The sequence below is a fragment of the Notechis scutatus genome, chromosome 1 (genome assembly GCF_049901735.1).
Source record: "Notechis scutatus isolate UNSWTSFEM ecotype Mainland chromosome 1, rNotScu1.2, whole genome shotgun sequence".
NCBI classification, from domain to species: domain Eukaryota; kingdom Metazoa; phylum Chordata; class Lepidosauria; order Squamata; family Elapidae; genus Notechis; species Notechis scutatus.
In genome coordinates this window covers 306363401-306380192 of record NC_142009.1, presented here as the reverse complement: position 1 = coordinate 306380192, position 16792 = coordinate 306363401, and the positions used below count along the sequence as shown (strand labels likewise).

At 39.2% G+C, this 16792-nt stretch overlaps 1 protein-coding gene across 4 annotated transcripts in view; it reads left to right on the top strand.

The window, feature by feature from the left end:
* Positions 1–16792, top strand: part of BEGAIN (brain enriched guanylate kinase associated) — a 169165-nt gene that overhangs the window by 46424 nt on the left and 105949 nt on the right. For 2 of the 4 annotated variants that reach the window (XM_087952173.1, XM_087952175.1), the window contains exon 3: positions 13744–13833. The exons of the other annotated variants lie outside the window; for them this stretch is intronic. In XM_087952173.1, the coding sequence (XP_087808299.1) occupies positions 13744–13833 (90 nt within the window). The remainder of the gene's footprint in view (positions 1–13743; positions 13834–16792) is intronic. 4 annotated transcript variants of the gene reach the window in all.

Here is a 16792-nt window from a genome sequence, read left to right as displayed (position 1 = left end):
ATAATTTGAGCCTGGTAAAATTTGAGCACTTCTGATAAAGTCTGTGCAGTGGAGACACTGGACAAAGAGAACCGCCTTTGGTCTTTTGTTCATCGAGTTGCTTTTCATTTGTAAAAATCAGTAACTGTTGGTTACTGCATTAAAGTACAGAAGGAAATGTCTCCTCTGATATCCTATATTTTATTGGTGTTTTAATTTTATTTGATTGATGCACTCTTCTTAATGATTCTTCCCATTTAAAAGGTAGAAAGAATTAGCAGAATAAGAAAGTTGGAAGGGACCTTGGTGTTCTTCTAGTCCAGGGGTGGGCAAACTTTTTGGCTCAGGGGCCGCATTGACTTTTAAAATTTGACAGACGGGCCGGGTCAGCACAAGATTTTTTGGGAATCGCCCCCCCACCCTTCCCCCCTCTTCTCCTCCTTCCCCTCCCCTCGGAGGCCCCCTGAGTCAGGAGTTGCTACCGCCGGCGCGGCTCGCGCGGCTCCAGTCCCGCGTTGCCTCGGGAAGGGAAAGGCAAAAGGAAGAGCGCGGCGGTGCTTTGCAACGGGAGCAGCGGCACCGGAGGCTCAGGCTCAGTGGCTCCTGGTTTTGCCTTTTCCATCCCAAGGCAACGTGGGACTGGAGCCGACGGAGCTGCGCCGGCGTAGTAACTCCTGACAGCCCCAGCCGGACAACTGAGCGGAGCCCGGGCGAAACTACCTGTTGCTGCTGCCGGAGCACCGCCGGGTCACCTCCTCCAAGCAGCCTGCCCGCCCGCGGGCGGAACCCTTCCTGCTCCTCGGCGGAAGACGCTCCAGCCTGCAAACTTTGCCTTTGCAAAGTTTAAGCCTGAAGCCCGAACCCAAGCAACTTCCCAGCAACTTTCGACTTCCTTTTAACTCGCAGGCGCTGGGTGCCTGGCGGAGGGAGCCCAGAGCCTCTTCCAAGCAGTCTGCCCGCCCGCCCGCCGGGCTTCCCTCTGCCACGCGGCTTGGGGCCAGGCGCAGCGCCCGCGAGTTAAAGGAAGCCGAAAGTTGCTGGGAAGTTGCTCGGGTTTCCGGGGCTTCAGGGCTTTGCAAAGGCAAAGTTTGCAGGCGGGAGCGCTTCCCGCCGAGGAGCGGGAAGGGTTCCGCCCGGGGTGGAGCGGGCTGCTTGGAGCGGGCTTCCGTGCGGCTTGGGAGGCGAGCGCGAGCGCCCGCGAGTTAAAAGTTGCTGGGAAGTTGCTCGGTGCTGGGAGCAGGCTTTTAAAGTGCGCCCGAGCAAAGTTTAAGCAGCCCGCCCGCCGGAGCGGAACCTTCCCGCCTCCTCGGCGGGAAGATGCTCCAGCCTGCAAACTTTGCCTTTGCAAAGCCCTGGAAGCCCGAAACCCGAGCAACTTCCCAGCAACTTTCGGCTTCCTTTTAACTCGCGGGCGCTCGCCTGGCGGAGGGGAAGCCTGAGCCGCCTCAAGCAGCCTGCCCGCCCGCCCGCCAGGCTTCCCTTCCGCCCGCGACTCGGGCCAGGCGCGAGCGCCCGAGTTAAAAGGAAGCCGAAAGTTGCTGGGAAGTTGCTCGGGTGCTGGGAGCAGGCTTTTAAAGTGCCGCCCGAGCAGGACCGCCGAGCCGGGAAGCGGGCACCAAGGCAGGGCAAGGCTCCACCAGCAGTGGCCTAGCTTTAAGTGGCTCCAAGCAGCCCGCCCGCCCGCCGGGCGGAACCCTTCCCGCTCCTCGGCGGAAGACGCTCCAGCCTGCAAGCTTTGCCTTTGCAAAGTTTAAGCCTGGAAGCCCCGGAAAAAAAGGGGATCGGCGGGGACTCACCTTCGGAGAGTCGCACTCGAAGGTGATTTCGAACTCCCAGCCGAGGCCTTTGCAAATTTCTTTTCTTTCCTACCCCTAGATCACTCCGCACTGTTTTGTAGCTTTGGGGCCACGCGGCACAGGGCAATACGCCACGCCCAGCGATTTTTTTCAGGGGCAGGCCGGATTTGACAGACCAATGGCAGCGATTTTTTTCAGGGGCGGGCCGCATTGGACAGACCAACGGGTCGGATGTGGCCCGCGGGCCGTAGTTTGCCCACCCCTGTTCTAGTCAAACCCCTCCAAATTATAACTGCTTACATTGATTTCGTGCTTCTGTCCCATATAACAAGGTATTTTCTGCTTCCCTTTTATTTCACAAACATTATATATATTGGCTGGAAGTTGTTCTCTAAGATTCCCATTGGAGTTTTCCCAGGCCTATTTATAGATGCCAGGGATAATTTTTCTGCATGTCCAGTAATGTGCCTATTCAGAGAACCAAAAGTGGCTGAGGAAGGGGCAATAGAATGAGAGTGTCAATGGAATGGAATGGCTGGAACAATGAGAATTCCACACCAAAACGTTTTGTTTCAAGACAGTTTGTCAAGATGGTTTGGGCAGTAACCTGTAGATGATCAAATCAAAAGGGTGCACTGAAATTCCTACTTTAGAGGATAGTTCTCCCTTTGAAAGTATCTGAGATCTGGATTTTTTTTCTATACAAAATTGTAAGAATGGAGAAGAGAAACCTCAGGGTTGCCAGATGGCAGTTAGCAGTTATAAAACAGCAGCCATGTGACTACCCAAGACCCAATTTTCCTCATTCTAGCGAGCTGCATGGGATTTCTATTATGGTGATTATTTCCAAAATTGGAATTCTTCCATAATGTGCAAATATTATGCAGATTGATAATTTGTTTGATCTTTTTTTGTGGATGTAATGTTAAGTGACCACTCTTAATAGAATTAAAAATTAGGCAAAGATCCTTTTCATCCAGCTCATGCTCTTCTCCCAACCCCTAACTCAAAATCTTTGCACTATACTGAAGTCCATTCTAAAGGGTCAGAGGAATATCCTGAAGAAGGTGCATTATATTGGTGGATTGCAATATTAGGTGTGGAAGCTATCTGAAAACAAAGAAATTTACAAGAGCAAATTTCTTTCATGTGAGGAATAGACCAATTTTGTCTGTGTTTCTTTTCTCTTAGCAATTACCCATTGTAATGAAGCTCTCATTGTGCATGCTATAAATGAATTAAATAATTAATGTGCATGGAGAAAGTAGATTTACTCTCCTCCTTCCACCATTTTCCCCCTTCTGTTCAATGTTGTCCAATTCTCAGAGACTACCTGAACAAATCCCTGAAGTTTTCTTGGCAAAGTTTTTCAGAAGCGGTTTGCCATTCCTTTCTTCTTAGGGTTGAGAGAAAATGATTGGCTATTGTTATCCAGCTGACTTCTAGACAGGACAGGGACTCATAGTCTCCTGTTTTCTAGCTTGATGCCTTAACCCAGGGGTTAACCCAGTTTAGCGAAGGGCGAGAAATTGCAATATGTCATGTGATGACAATGTGACACCATGAGTTTGACACTCCTGCCTTAACCACTGCATCACACCGGCTGTCTTAATTTAATAGTGGTGGACTATCTCAGAGTGAATCTGAATGCTGGAAGATTTAGGAAAAAGAAAGTCTACTGCAAGATGTTGCTAAAAGTGGTTTGAAAAGAGCATTACAAATATTTTATATTATTTAGTGACTACACGTGGCTTTCAGTATTGGAGGCAATGTGCCTCTGAATGTCAGCCTTGAGAAACTTATTCATCACCAGATTTTTCAGAAGTATTCTGCTGCCTTGTGCAGTAACACAAAGTGGGACTGGCTAGTAGAATTTTCTACATTCTTAAGATCCTTCACCCTTCCAGAATCTTGGTGATAGCATACCGGATTTTTCTATAAATGAAAACAAGTTGGGAGCACCTTTTTCAACTAAAAAAATGTTTAAAATTGAAAAGTATTTTTAATTTAATTTACTTTTTTGTCTTTGTGTCATTTTTTTTATACAGAAAATTAAAATTAAAAATTCCAAAGAAGAAAAGATTATTTTTACAAAAGTAAAAACTTTGACAAAAACATTAAACACAAATCATTACACAAAAACATTAAAGAATATGGATTAAGACAAAAATCCTCCTAGTTGAGCACTGACAAATATGTTACAAGAATAATAGTTTTCTCCTCTTGTGAATAGGTCTAAGATTTATAAGCTTTTGTATTTATTTGTAACCAGTTGGCCTGTGATACCTCTAACACCCACACACACACACCCACACACACACACATGTATATAGTTAAGAGGTTAATCAACAAAGTTAAATTTCAGAGTTTGTGTGTAGCTATACTACAGCTCATTTCATCAGATTACTCAACAAAGGTGCTATGGTACTCCTGATATTTGTGTACCATAAAGTAACAAGGCTGTCCTCCGACACTGTTTGTTATTTCTAAGAAAGTATAATCTAATTCAGAACAAGGAAATTTATCCCTCTCTGGAATTATAACCTGAACATGAGGCATATCTATCTCGCCTCAATTCAGTTTTAATGTATTCATTACCAACTGCAGGCGGGCACACCATTACCTGCAGATATAGCAGATTTGGAAGTCATCAGTCTATTGATAGCATATATAACTTTAAATTTCCCAGCAATATCCCCCAGCATTTCATTTAGATATTGAAAACTAGGAGATAGAATGGAGCCTAAGGGATGCTATATAACACTGTGTAATAGCTCCCAATTCCAGGAGCAGCTGTCTCCAGCTGGCACCTTTAGATATCAATCTAACATAGGAATAACTGCATCATTCACAGTCCAGAAGGAGAGCACACTTGATACAGAAAGTTGCTGAAGAGCCAAAAAGGAACAATGCATTCCTTGTATTGAACCCTATGCAAAAATAATCCATCATGCCAAGTTAGGTGATCTCAGCTTCATAATAGCCCATTCAGAAGCCAATTTGAAGTATCTTGCCTTCAGTAAATTGATAAGCCATTGTTTCCTTCTCACGCAATCCTAAACTTCAGAACTGTCAACTTTTCTTCAGGTTGCAGTGAACCAGCTCTTAATTGTTCCCATTTTTCAAAGAGGCTTCCTAGCACATAAGAAAAGATGGCCCATCCTTGTGTGACAGTTACATACATTTAGATGTGAGTTTCACATTAAGGCAGTCATTTTAAGTTTTTTTTTTTTAATACAGACTAAAACTTCCTGGTCCTCCAAATTTTAAATGCATTGAGACTTTTACTGCAGAGCTTTCTATAAGCTTGAAATGAAAGAATCAATGATGAAAGCAGCCCAGGTGGCGTTAACTCCCATCTGGGTATACAGATTTTAAAAAAAAATTGTGAAACTGAGACATGTTTGACAATAGTTTAAAGAATGAGAGCAAAGGTAATTCAGGCATCTCAGAATGGAGTAATTATATAGTGATTGCTCACACCTGGTACATTTCTTGTATATTTTTAGTAATTAAAACAATAATTCTGAACATCGGTTAGTAATATTTATATTCTAAAGCCTTCACCAGATTTCCCTGGTATCTGCAAAATGTGTTTTGAGGATTTCTGATATATTCCGTTTAATTTCCTCAATAAGCCATTATTGCTATCATGAATAAGACAATGCTATGTTCTGACCAAATAATCTTTCTATTTGGGATCATTGTACTAATTTGTTTGCTTGGGTCTTCAATTGTTCGGCACAATCAATCAGAATGTCCTTGATATAAGCAGTTCATTTTTTTCCTCTTGCAATATATTATCTAGAGGAGAATAGGCAGTCCATGCCCAGACTACAGTTATTCCCCAGGAACGATTTGGCAGCTTATAGTATAGTAACTGCAAATGGAATAATTAGTAATCACTGCACATAATTTCAACTCGTGTTTGGGAGAGGATATTGTAGAACAAGTTATCTATTAACATTTAAAATTAAGCATCTGACAAAGAACAGAGAGTTTTGAAGGCCTTTAAAGTATTAGTGACATCTGTTGAAGTATAATGATATATGATATGCATGTAGAAGAGCAATATATTTGGAATATATCAAGTTAGGTAGGCTGAGCTATAACAATACCTAAAGCACTGCACTGTAGCCTGACACTTGCTTTATTATAACATCCATCAACAAGCTTTCCTGCTTATTCATGTGATGTCAGCCATAATCCCCACCCACTTTTGATTGTTGTCTAATGGTTAAGACAATTCACAGCTGATTTGCCTATAACCAGACTTTTTGTTAGGTAGCCTGTCTTAGGAAGACAAAGGTCTTAGCTATTTTCTTAGGCTAGTCAATTTGAGCAACAAAATATCTACTGTATATTATTTTTATATTTCTGTGCTGACAACTGAGATTCCTCTGTATTTTTGCAGTCCATATCAAATCAAATTGATTTGAACAAAACAAAATCACAGAATGTTCTAAATGTTATTGTGAAGTCCTTGGTGATCACTGAGCTTGGCTGTTTTATTGCAGACATTTCATTACCAAACTAAGTAACTTCATCAACCCTGAGATACTAATATTCTCTTCTATTGGAGCCCTAAATTATTCTAGAGATTTTTTACAACTAGTGTATTTCAAAAACTCTGAACAGCAGAGATGTTAATTGCTTGAAAATTGTGTAACCCTGACTCTCTAACAGGCAAATGCTGATTTTCCTATGTTTGATACATGGGGTCAATTTAGCTATAAGTGGTTTGTAACATAGAGTAATGATAAATAAACCTCCATGGTGGGAGATGCAGTTAGGAAAAGGAGATTATGATGTTGGGAGATACTAAAAGCACAGTCATAAAGAATTCCACTGAGTAAAGTAAAGAAAGCTAGAAGAGTCCAATGTGGTTGTACAAATTGCACACTAAAAGTAATAAAGGCTGAAAATAGAAAACCAAAAAATTAAGAAAGAGTACATAAGGTAGCCTGTAGCTGCAAAGCTGATGTCAGAAAACATAAAGTTTAGAATAAATTGGGATTAGTGAATGAAAAGATCTTTTTCAGATATGTTCAAAATATAAGGCAGTAAAGAAATAGATGTGCCAATTTCTCAAAGTATATGACAAAATGCTGGAAGGCAACAAAGGAACATCACATCAACTCAGTACCTAAATGACTGAATCTTCATTAAAACTTCTGAGCAATTATGAGGACCAAGTGGGACTAGGACACTACCTTGAGCTACTGCTATTTCCAGGTTAACAAAATTCAAAATCTCTGTGTACTGCCACCTGTGGTTCAGGTGCATTTCTCCAGTGCATATCTGAAGTGCTTCTGTGGTAAAAGGATTAGCTGGTGACATCACCGTTGCCCAGAGTACACCCAGTTCGGGGCTCCTTTCATGACCCTGTTAATGAGGCCACCAAAATGGTACCTATTTATCTACTCACATTTGCATGCTTTTGAACTACTAGGTGGGCAGGAGCTGAAGCTAATGATGGGAGCTCACCCTGACATACCGGGGCACCGGGCTTTGAATGCGGGCTAATCCAGCCCTGTAACCATGTGAGCCACTGCTGTCCTTACTCCGAGCTTAATGTTCAATATATTGTTAAGGAATACCTATTGAAATTAAATAAGTTTAAATCTCCAGGGCCAGATAATGTCTCATAGGGTACTGAAAGATCTTACCGATGGATTGGCCAAATCTCAATCCTTTATCTTCTAGAAATCCTGGAGAATGAATGAAAGTCAGGTGACTGCAGATGAGACATTTTTATTTTTGGAGATGAGACAGTTGTCTCATCTCCAAAAATAAAACAAAAGAAAGAAGGATTCATGGAGTTACAAATATGATTAATCTCTCATTAATAGCTAGCAAGATTCTAGAATAGATTGAAAAAACAATCTGTTTGTAAGCACCTTGAAAACAGTGTATTCATCTATCAGGCATCAGGATGAATTTGTAAAAAATCAAGCTTACCACTTAAATTTAGTTCATTGTTTAATTGAATTAGTTACCTTATTAAATTATGGGAGAATTACAGATCTAATATATCTTGATTTTAACAAATCTTTTGACAAAGTTATTCCATGCATTCTCATTAGCAAGCTGCTATGTCTCAGCGTCTGTCCCACCACCTATTGCCAGATTCATTATGGGATAAAGGATTAGCGATTTTCTTATAAGATTATGCATGTGAAAGCTTTTGAACAGTGAAAGCAAGATTCAAATATTAATTAATTGTTGATGTTCTTACTGTTATAATTCTTATTAGTATAAGTGATAAAACTTGGTTGTCATAATTAGAAGCTTTTTTCTGCTGATGAATATTTTCATCTGTGCTTGGATTTGTGAAAATAATATTTTAAACTAATAAAACATTAGATGAATTAGCATTTTTGAATGAGATTAAAGCATGTTTAATGATGCCTTAGATTGCTTCAGTTTCTTCTCATCTTCCAGAACTGCAGGAAGATTGTGGTTAATTTGTTTTTATTATTTTGTGTGTGTGTGCCTTCAAGTAAGTGGTGACTGGCTGGACAAGACCTTGTTGTTTTCTCGGCAAGATTTCAAAAGTGGTTTGTCATTGCCTACTTGTTAGGGTTGAGAGCAAGTGACTGGCTCAATCTATCTAGGCCTAAAGTGGGACTAAAACTTAGAGTCTCCTTGTTTCTAGTTTGTTGCCCTAATTACTACACCTTGTTGTTGTTGAAGTAATTTAGGCCATGGAGGTAACTTGATTTCCTTTGCTGAAGTGAAGAGGCAATCCCATTCACATTTACAAAGCAGTCAAGGTGAACAAGAGGCATTTGGGGATTGAAGTGTGGGGAATGCTCCTCCAACTCCAGTCTGTAAGACTTTCAATGCAAGACAGAAGCTCTAGAGTGGGAGGTTTTATAATGCACATGCTGCAGACTGTCCCATTGTACCCACCAATGGAAACCACTAGACATATACTAAAGATCTTCCTGGTTAGTTTGCTTCAATGAACACTGTAGGATTGTTGTTAGCAATCAAGCTGCCCAGAGTTGCATTGTGGTAAGATGGGCAGCCAATAAATTCCATAAATAAATAAATCACTAAAGATGCTCAGGACTTCAGTATTAGCTCTAAGGTGGCCAGTTGTGGTGCACGCCAATTTTGAAGAGCCCCACAGCACTTGCCAAAACAGTCAGGAAGATCTTTGAAATGTGGGTGCAGTAAAGGAAGATGAGACACTGTTATGGGAATAGAATTTCATGTCCCAAAGGTGCTTCTTCAAAAAGCAACTGGACTTTCTTATTTTTCCTTGAAGATGTTTTGCTTCTCATCCAAGAAGCTTCTTCAGTTTTGACTGAACGGTGGAGAATGGAAGGATTTATATTCCTTGCAGTCATCTGGCCATTAGCACTCTCTGAGAGTCGTTGAGGCCACTTCTGTGCCCACAGGGTCACCTGAACACAGTTCTTTCAGCAGTTCCAAAAAAAGTTCCACACCCATTTGCACTCTGATTTAGATGACCCTGATGGCACAGACAAATCCCCAAGTGACCTCAATGACCCTAAGATAGAACGCTAACAACCAGATGACTGGAAGGAATATAAATCCTTCTGTTCCCCACCATTCGGTCAGAACTGAAGAAGCTTCTTGGATGAGAAGCAAAATGTCTTCAAGGAAAAACAAAGTCCAGTTGCCTTTTGAAAAAGCACCTTTGGGACATGAAATTGTATTCCCATAACAGTGCCTCAACTCCAGAACTCCAAATACGGTACCTCTGTCAGCAGTAGGCTTCAGCTGAGTTGTCAACCTCCCTACATCCTACATGGGCCTTGACCTCAAAAGATTTGACCTTTGATAGAAGAGGTACTCTCCTACATCACCATTGTGATAACTCACCAAACTTCATTTCCATTCTACTCTTTGAAAGAAAGAATTAAGTACTCCTTTTTGACATGGAGGAGGAAGAGGAGGAGGTGGAGGTGGTGGTGGTGGTGTTATGGCCTAAGGCCAGGTCTGTACCTTTAGCACAACTGAGGGACTGCCAAGGGTTCATGCAGCTTTCAAAGTTTCTTTAGTTTTACCAAGCACTGGGAAAATACTAATTCTGCACCACAGTACATATTAAAAATTATACTGTCAGTAATGAAATATGAAAATAAAAAGCAAAATCAATTAGATTATCAACCACAACACAATAAAAAGCTTCCTTATTTCTTTTCTTTAATATCGTATATTCAGCATTTGGCAGAGCTATCTATAGAAATAAACCATGTTTTGTTGTTCCTGGCAGGAAAGCATACCAGATAAAGTAATAAAAATAATCTTTTTAAAAAGAAAAGATGCATATATTGAATCAATGTCTACATTTACAAAGGCAAAAATTGGGCTTATCAAAGTATAGCTACATTTCCTGTTGGTTTTTCAATGAAAACACTTTCATCAGAAAAGAATACTGGAATGTGTCAGAATCTTTCCTCCTTTTATCAAAGATAAAACAGTTTCCACTAGAATGTCACTAACTTCATTTTCATATTTCTAATATATGAGGCAAATAAATAAGTCATATAATTGCTCATTATCTTTCAACCTTACATTTCTGAATTGGATTAATGTAGCCCCAGTGAACACTGATTATCTCTGACAGGAAGTTATTAAATCCCTTTGGGGAGATTTTTTTAAACATTTTTTTCTAAGCCGAGTTATGCCACATTTATTACATCTCAATGCAATTCTCAACATTTCTTCAGTTAGAAGTTATGTGAGTCTTGCTCGCAATGTATGTCATAAAGCATATGAAGAAGGAACGCAGGAAAAACATTAGTTATCAATCAAAATCAGGGCTTAAAATTATGCTATACATTTAATTGGGGATGTTGAAGACTTTAAAAAACTTCATTGAGTCTGACAGCAGTATATGATTCATATTATTAATTTATTATGTCAAAAGTAAGCAAGAAAGTATGTCACAGGAAAATCCTCAACAGTGGTATCACATATGGGTATGTACCAAAATTGAGAAATTGGTAGTCAGCATGTTGTGAAGCAAACCCTAACCCAGGGGTGCCCAGTCCCCAGGCTCCAGCTTGCTTCCAGGCTGTGGCCCATTCGGAACCAGGCTGTCCAAGTGGGGGTGCACACTCAGCTCCACTTGCACAAGCAGTGGGCACTTGTGCTTGCCCATGAAGCTACATTTGTGTGAGTGGTGGGCATGGAAATGGAGCTGCATGTGCAAGTGCATGGGTCTGTCACTCAAACAGAACCCTTCTCTCCACCCCCCGGGGGAGCCCACCAGTTGGAAAGGTTGGTGATGCTGCCCTAACCTTTTTGTGCATGTGTTGATATCACACCCATATAGAAAAGGGGCAAAGTTTAATCATAATGATCCATTCGCCCTCTTGCTGATTCTGATTCTCCTCACTTTTATGGCACTGCTGGCATTCTTTCAATGCTTTGTATAACTTTTGTCTCGGTATTAAGGGATGTGATTAGGCATAAGGGCCAATTTAGGTATCTTAAGGCTGCAGAAGTTTCTATTTGCAACATTAAAAATGCCCATGCCCTCAAAGAAACAAGTCAATTTTTCTCATTGAAGTCAGTGGGCAAAACTTGGATGTCTTAATTCTCTGCAAGACTTCAGGCAACCATTTTGAAACTTTTCCATACACCCAAATGCAAAAAAGGGCAAAATGTGAATGCATGACATGCACTTTAGAAGCAGAGATTGGACTAGCAGATTTTTGTTCTATTGTGTACTGATAGTGTGACAAAGAAATAAGAGAATCAACTTTAAAATAAAAGCAGCAGTGAGGTTTAAGAACCTATCCAAAAATCACCTAACCTGTTTCTTCCTTTGCCAGAGCTAAACTCGCATTCTTACTGAGGTTCAACTTTCAGTTTAATTTGTAAATGGAATTAAAGAAAGACACCATCTTGATTTTCACTTCTGGTATCAGAATGTCTTAAGGCAACCTAGTATCTGATTACAGGCCATCAGAGCAAGCCCTTACTTCGATATGAACATGAGGAAACATCACTTTATTTCAGTAACCATTGGGAGTAGTGCAGTTTGTAATTATACAGAGCCTACTGTGCTCTTCCTGGGAAATATTCCAGCGGTTTTTACCTCTGTTGTAAGACAGTGCTGGCAGGTTTATACTGGCATGTGGTAACAGAAGGGTGTTTATTTATGCATTGTGCACAATATTGGGGGCGTGGAAAGGGCTACAGAGCCATGAAGAAGGATATAAAAGTCAAACATAAAAAAAGAAATAGGATATGTTAATTATTAAAAAATGTTGGGTTCTAGTTTCCTATTGCTGTGCAGATATTCTTTTGAGGGGTCCTTGATGCATTCTGAGCTTGGATGTTTTCTTGCAGATATTTCATTCCCCAAACCAAGGAATGTCATGAGTGCTAGATATTCTTTAAAAAAAAGCCATCTGCTTATTTTAGCAGAAATACAAGAAATTGCACAAAATAGGTAGTTAAAATTAAAATTACTGCAAACTAGTGCTGCACAGCTGTGCCTTATTCTGTGGCAGTTCCTGTTGCTTAGCCTGCTTACCTGTTGTTCTTTCGTCAGGCACTCAATCTGTTTTAGCTGTGTGTTAATCATAGTCTGTATATTTGCTTCTTCAAGTTTAGTTCCAGTTGTGTTCACTCCAATACATTTCTAATGCATCACAGATCTTTCAGTTTCTGCTGCCAGATGTGCCCAATTTATTAGATGCAGAACCTAAGTCCAAATCCATTTTAAACTAAGATGTCCTCATCATTTCTTTAGAGCAGTGGTCTTGATCCACTCATATCTCTTTCTTCAAGCTTTCCTTACAAATTGTTACAATTGCAAAGGAAGAAAAAAGGAACCCCGATATCATTTCCTTTCCCACATTTACCTGCACAGAATCCAATTAAGTTACGATCTCTTGGAAAGAAAACATACATACTTGGTGTAAAAATGATAATAGCTTTAGGATTTCCAAGTTGCAATTTTAAGATCATCCTTTCCTTAAGACTACCCTTAATGACAAACTCTTTTCAGGGAGCATACAAATTGATATATTTTAATTTCACATGCAACATGTCTTAAGAATGGATTCAAACTATTATGCTTCTTACCTGCTTAATCAACATCTCTGCACTGATATTTAAAGACATATATCAGGTGTTCCGTACTGTATGATATACAGCACTCTTTCACAATCTGATGCTTTCCAGATGCAGTGGAAAAGATTTTAGATTCTGCACATTTTAATTAAACACTTTCTGAAAGTGCAAAGCTGGGGAAAGCAGATGTATACAAATGGAATGGACTGTCACATAGAAGAAGACAAATACTTGGTTGGTCTAGCGAGTAGACCTAGAGGTGCAGTGCCATGAGCATCTGCAAAAGGCCAAATGATACAAAGGTATAAAAGGAATAAAGCTTGTATCATGACATCAAAGCATATATTTAATTTTATTTTAATTCATTCAATTCGCAAGGCCACTCAAATCAGAATGACTCTGAGCGGCCTTAAAAGTCAATAAAATAGCCACAATTATCAAATAATCAACACAGAAAATTGGGCACACTCTATGCAGCAAGAGAACTTACTTGATGAACTCTTAGCTTATAGAAAATGCTCCTAGTTTCAGATGAACAATAAGAAAAAACATCCAACGATTGTTTGACAATAGAATTAATTAACTAGATTGACGCTAGAATCCACTTTGTGGGAGGATCTTCAATTAGAAGGTGATAATCCATAGTTCTCAGTTTTGTGCTTAGTTTACTTTCTTTCCAGTTGTCTGCTTGTTGATCTATGAATTGGTAGTTGTTTGAAGAGATTTGTTGAAGTGTCCATCATATACTGAATATTTTTCAGGGACCTAATTTTAACTAGCTCTCTCAGTACATATGTTTATATACATTAGCTGCCTGTTTGCAGGATTTTTGTTAGGTTATCACAGAGATGTCTATTTTGACGAATTCCTAGCCATGGTTTATGCTTTATTCATGCTGCAGGGTACGAAATTCCTGGGTGCCTACCTGCCTATGGCAGCCTAGAATACTCCAGGGCAGGCTCGCAAAATCTTCACCTAGCCTCTGGGACAGGTAATTAAAGAGTGATATTTTATCAAGTTAATGTTTCTTTTGTAACTTTCTGTTATTACTTTTTTTTTTATTCCCTATCTCCCTTGCCAGTCATTTTCTTGATGCTTTGTTAAAGGAGACAGTATTTTGAAAATAAGCCCAATTTGTTTATTTCAAGGCCATATAAACCACCACTAAAGGATGGCAATCAAAATTGTCAGAGTATATTCATGAACTGGAATAGAGCATGGTAACAAGGTCAGCCAATGAATAGGCATAGCAACTAAGTCAGCCAGTGAGAACTGTTTAAGAAATTGAAACTAGATGTTGCCTAGCAAACTGAAACTAAAAGTAGCCTAGGTGTGTCTCTATGTTAAGCTCTGCAGCTATGTTGAGCTCTGATTGAAAATGAAACTGCTTCTGTCTGAGTTTGCTCCATATTGGAGAAATCTACAACTGGTTTGTAAAATCTACTTATTATGTTTATAAAGATGTTAAATGAAGCATCAGCCATCTGTGTTTGTTTCTCTGACATTGAATTAATGCTGCAAAAACTCTGAATAAAAATAGTTTTTTAAAGGTTGTATAATGACTTCTGAAATCGGGTTGCCAACTTTTTGCTGGTCTCAAACCCTATGTCTGAACCCTGCAGATAATAATTCATTTCACATAAGATTTTTGAGTGCACAGAAGCAAGTTGGATAGAACATTTGTAACATTGAACAAGAATCTCTTAACATAATGGTTACTGGAATTTGGCCATTATACTGTGAAGCTAGTTGACAGCTTTTTTAAAAACTTAAATTATACTTACTGTGAAGCTCTAATTTCAATAGTTATGCTGCTGTTAAAAGAAATAAGAATTATGATTGATTCTAGAATTCTAGAATGCCTTTCCCTTTTGTGAACTGAACTTTTTTCAGATGACTTCTCCATTTATCTTCATAATAGCCATTAGTATTATTGAAAGCTGTAAATTTAACTCTTATTTTTATTGTGAGGCTTCTACAGCTCTTTGGAGGAATACTTTAGAATAGAATAAGGCAATTTGGGCTTAGCATGGATTTCAAGAACACTAAAACTGGCTCAGCCAACAGACTGTATAGAGAAGGTCTTCAAGCCCCAAGGATTACCAGGGACTGAATCTAAAATAATATATTGCTCCATAGGGCAGATGCCTTTGCAGAGGAAACATGCTTCTTGGGTCTCATTAGATGGCATTGTGTAATAAAGAGGCCTAGTATACCTCTTGTGGGAGGATCAGAAATGTTTGGAGAAAGGTAGTTCCATAAATAAACCAGCCCTCTGACATGCATCACCTTTATAACCATCACCTTGAATTGAACCCGGAGGGAAACTGAGAGTCAGTGCAGCTATTGAAGTAGATGTTCTACTTAGACATACAGAGTCACACCCATAAATACCTTATTACTGCATTCTGGACCAGTTACACCTTCCAAGTAACCTTTTTTTTTTTTCCAAATGAATTATTTTATTGCATTATAAAATGCAAAGAATACATTATAGAATACTGATGATAACTAGGTACAGTGGTATTTATGTAACTAGAAATTGTTAACACTGTGATAAATTAGATAAATTAAACATTTAAAGAAGAGGAGAAGTGTACATCAGTGTTAAATGTGGTTTCTAAAATGTAATGAACATAGGGTTGCTTAAATTGTACTGTTAACGCTAAATATAACAGAGATAAATTAGAAAAAAGCACTGAGTTATTTTATGAGAAAGGTTCCAGTCTTTGAAACTGATACATAATATTAAATTCTTCTCTTTGTTGTTATTTATAAGTATTAAAAAAAAAGGAAAAGGAAAAAAATGAGCAGCTTGGAAAATAGTAGATAGATATTTAACTTCTAACTTCCCTCATTTTATATTCTGATCAATTTACAGTGTTTATAAATATTTAGACTTAAAACTATATTGGGTTTATATTTTGCTTGCCACATGAAGTACTCTATATGGAAAACATCCTTCCTTGAATTCGGTTAAACTTCTGTTCTGGGCATATGCTGTTAGTTTTGCCATTGCTTCAGAGTCTGCAAGTTTAAATTCCCAATCTGATTTAGTCAGTGTTGTATCTTTCTTCCAACATTGGTTATTGGAATTCCCAGTGCCCTGAGCATGTATTTCAGTAAATAATGAAGTTTTCCAAGTAGTTTTTAAAGCAGTTCCATGTAAAGTCCAAAAGGTGACCAAAGCATGAATACAGCTTTCTAATCTAAAAAGAGGTATAGTTGGTACACAAGGAGGACTCAAGAAAATAGAAATCATCTATAATTGCCCATCAGCTGTCTGGGAAATGCCATCCCATTCAGAAGCAACCTTATTGAACACACAGATCTAAGAAGTCCTCCAAATATCAGCCACTCAGTCTTCTTAGGGTTGAAATTGTCTCTGATCCTCCCCATCTTAGCTCCTATAGTTTCCAGAAATTGCAAAAGCACCTTGACAACATCACTTAGTCAGCACAGAGATATCTAATTGGGTATCATCAGCAATCCAGAGTCAACATACTTCCCAGAGTCAAGGTAGAAGATTTCTTCTCTTTCTAAGCTTTGTCCATTAAACCAGTTGTCCAAGTTCCCCCTCCTTGTCATTCAAGATTGTATAGCCTGTCAAACATAATTTGAATTGAAACACATGCTACAGAAGCTCAAGAGTCTAAAATATGACAGCTCAAGTCTTCATTAAGTGTCCAGTCTACTTTAGATTCCCATAGTCATCGTTTAATTTGGCAGCTATCTTCCTGCATTTTCTAGTCAGAACAATCATTTATTTTTCTCTGGCCTATGCTTTTATCTCTCTTAAATATGTAACCCTCAAGAAAGTCTCTTCCACAAAATCAGGTGTTAATAAAAAATAGCATAATGTGTGAAAAATTCCAGATCAACTTAGCAATGAAACTTTCCCTGATTAAGAGTGTCTTAGTATTTCAAACTCTTTTTCCTGCTTCATTCAC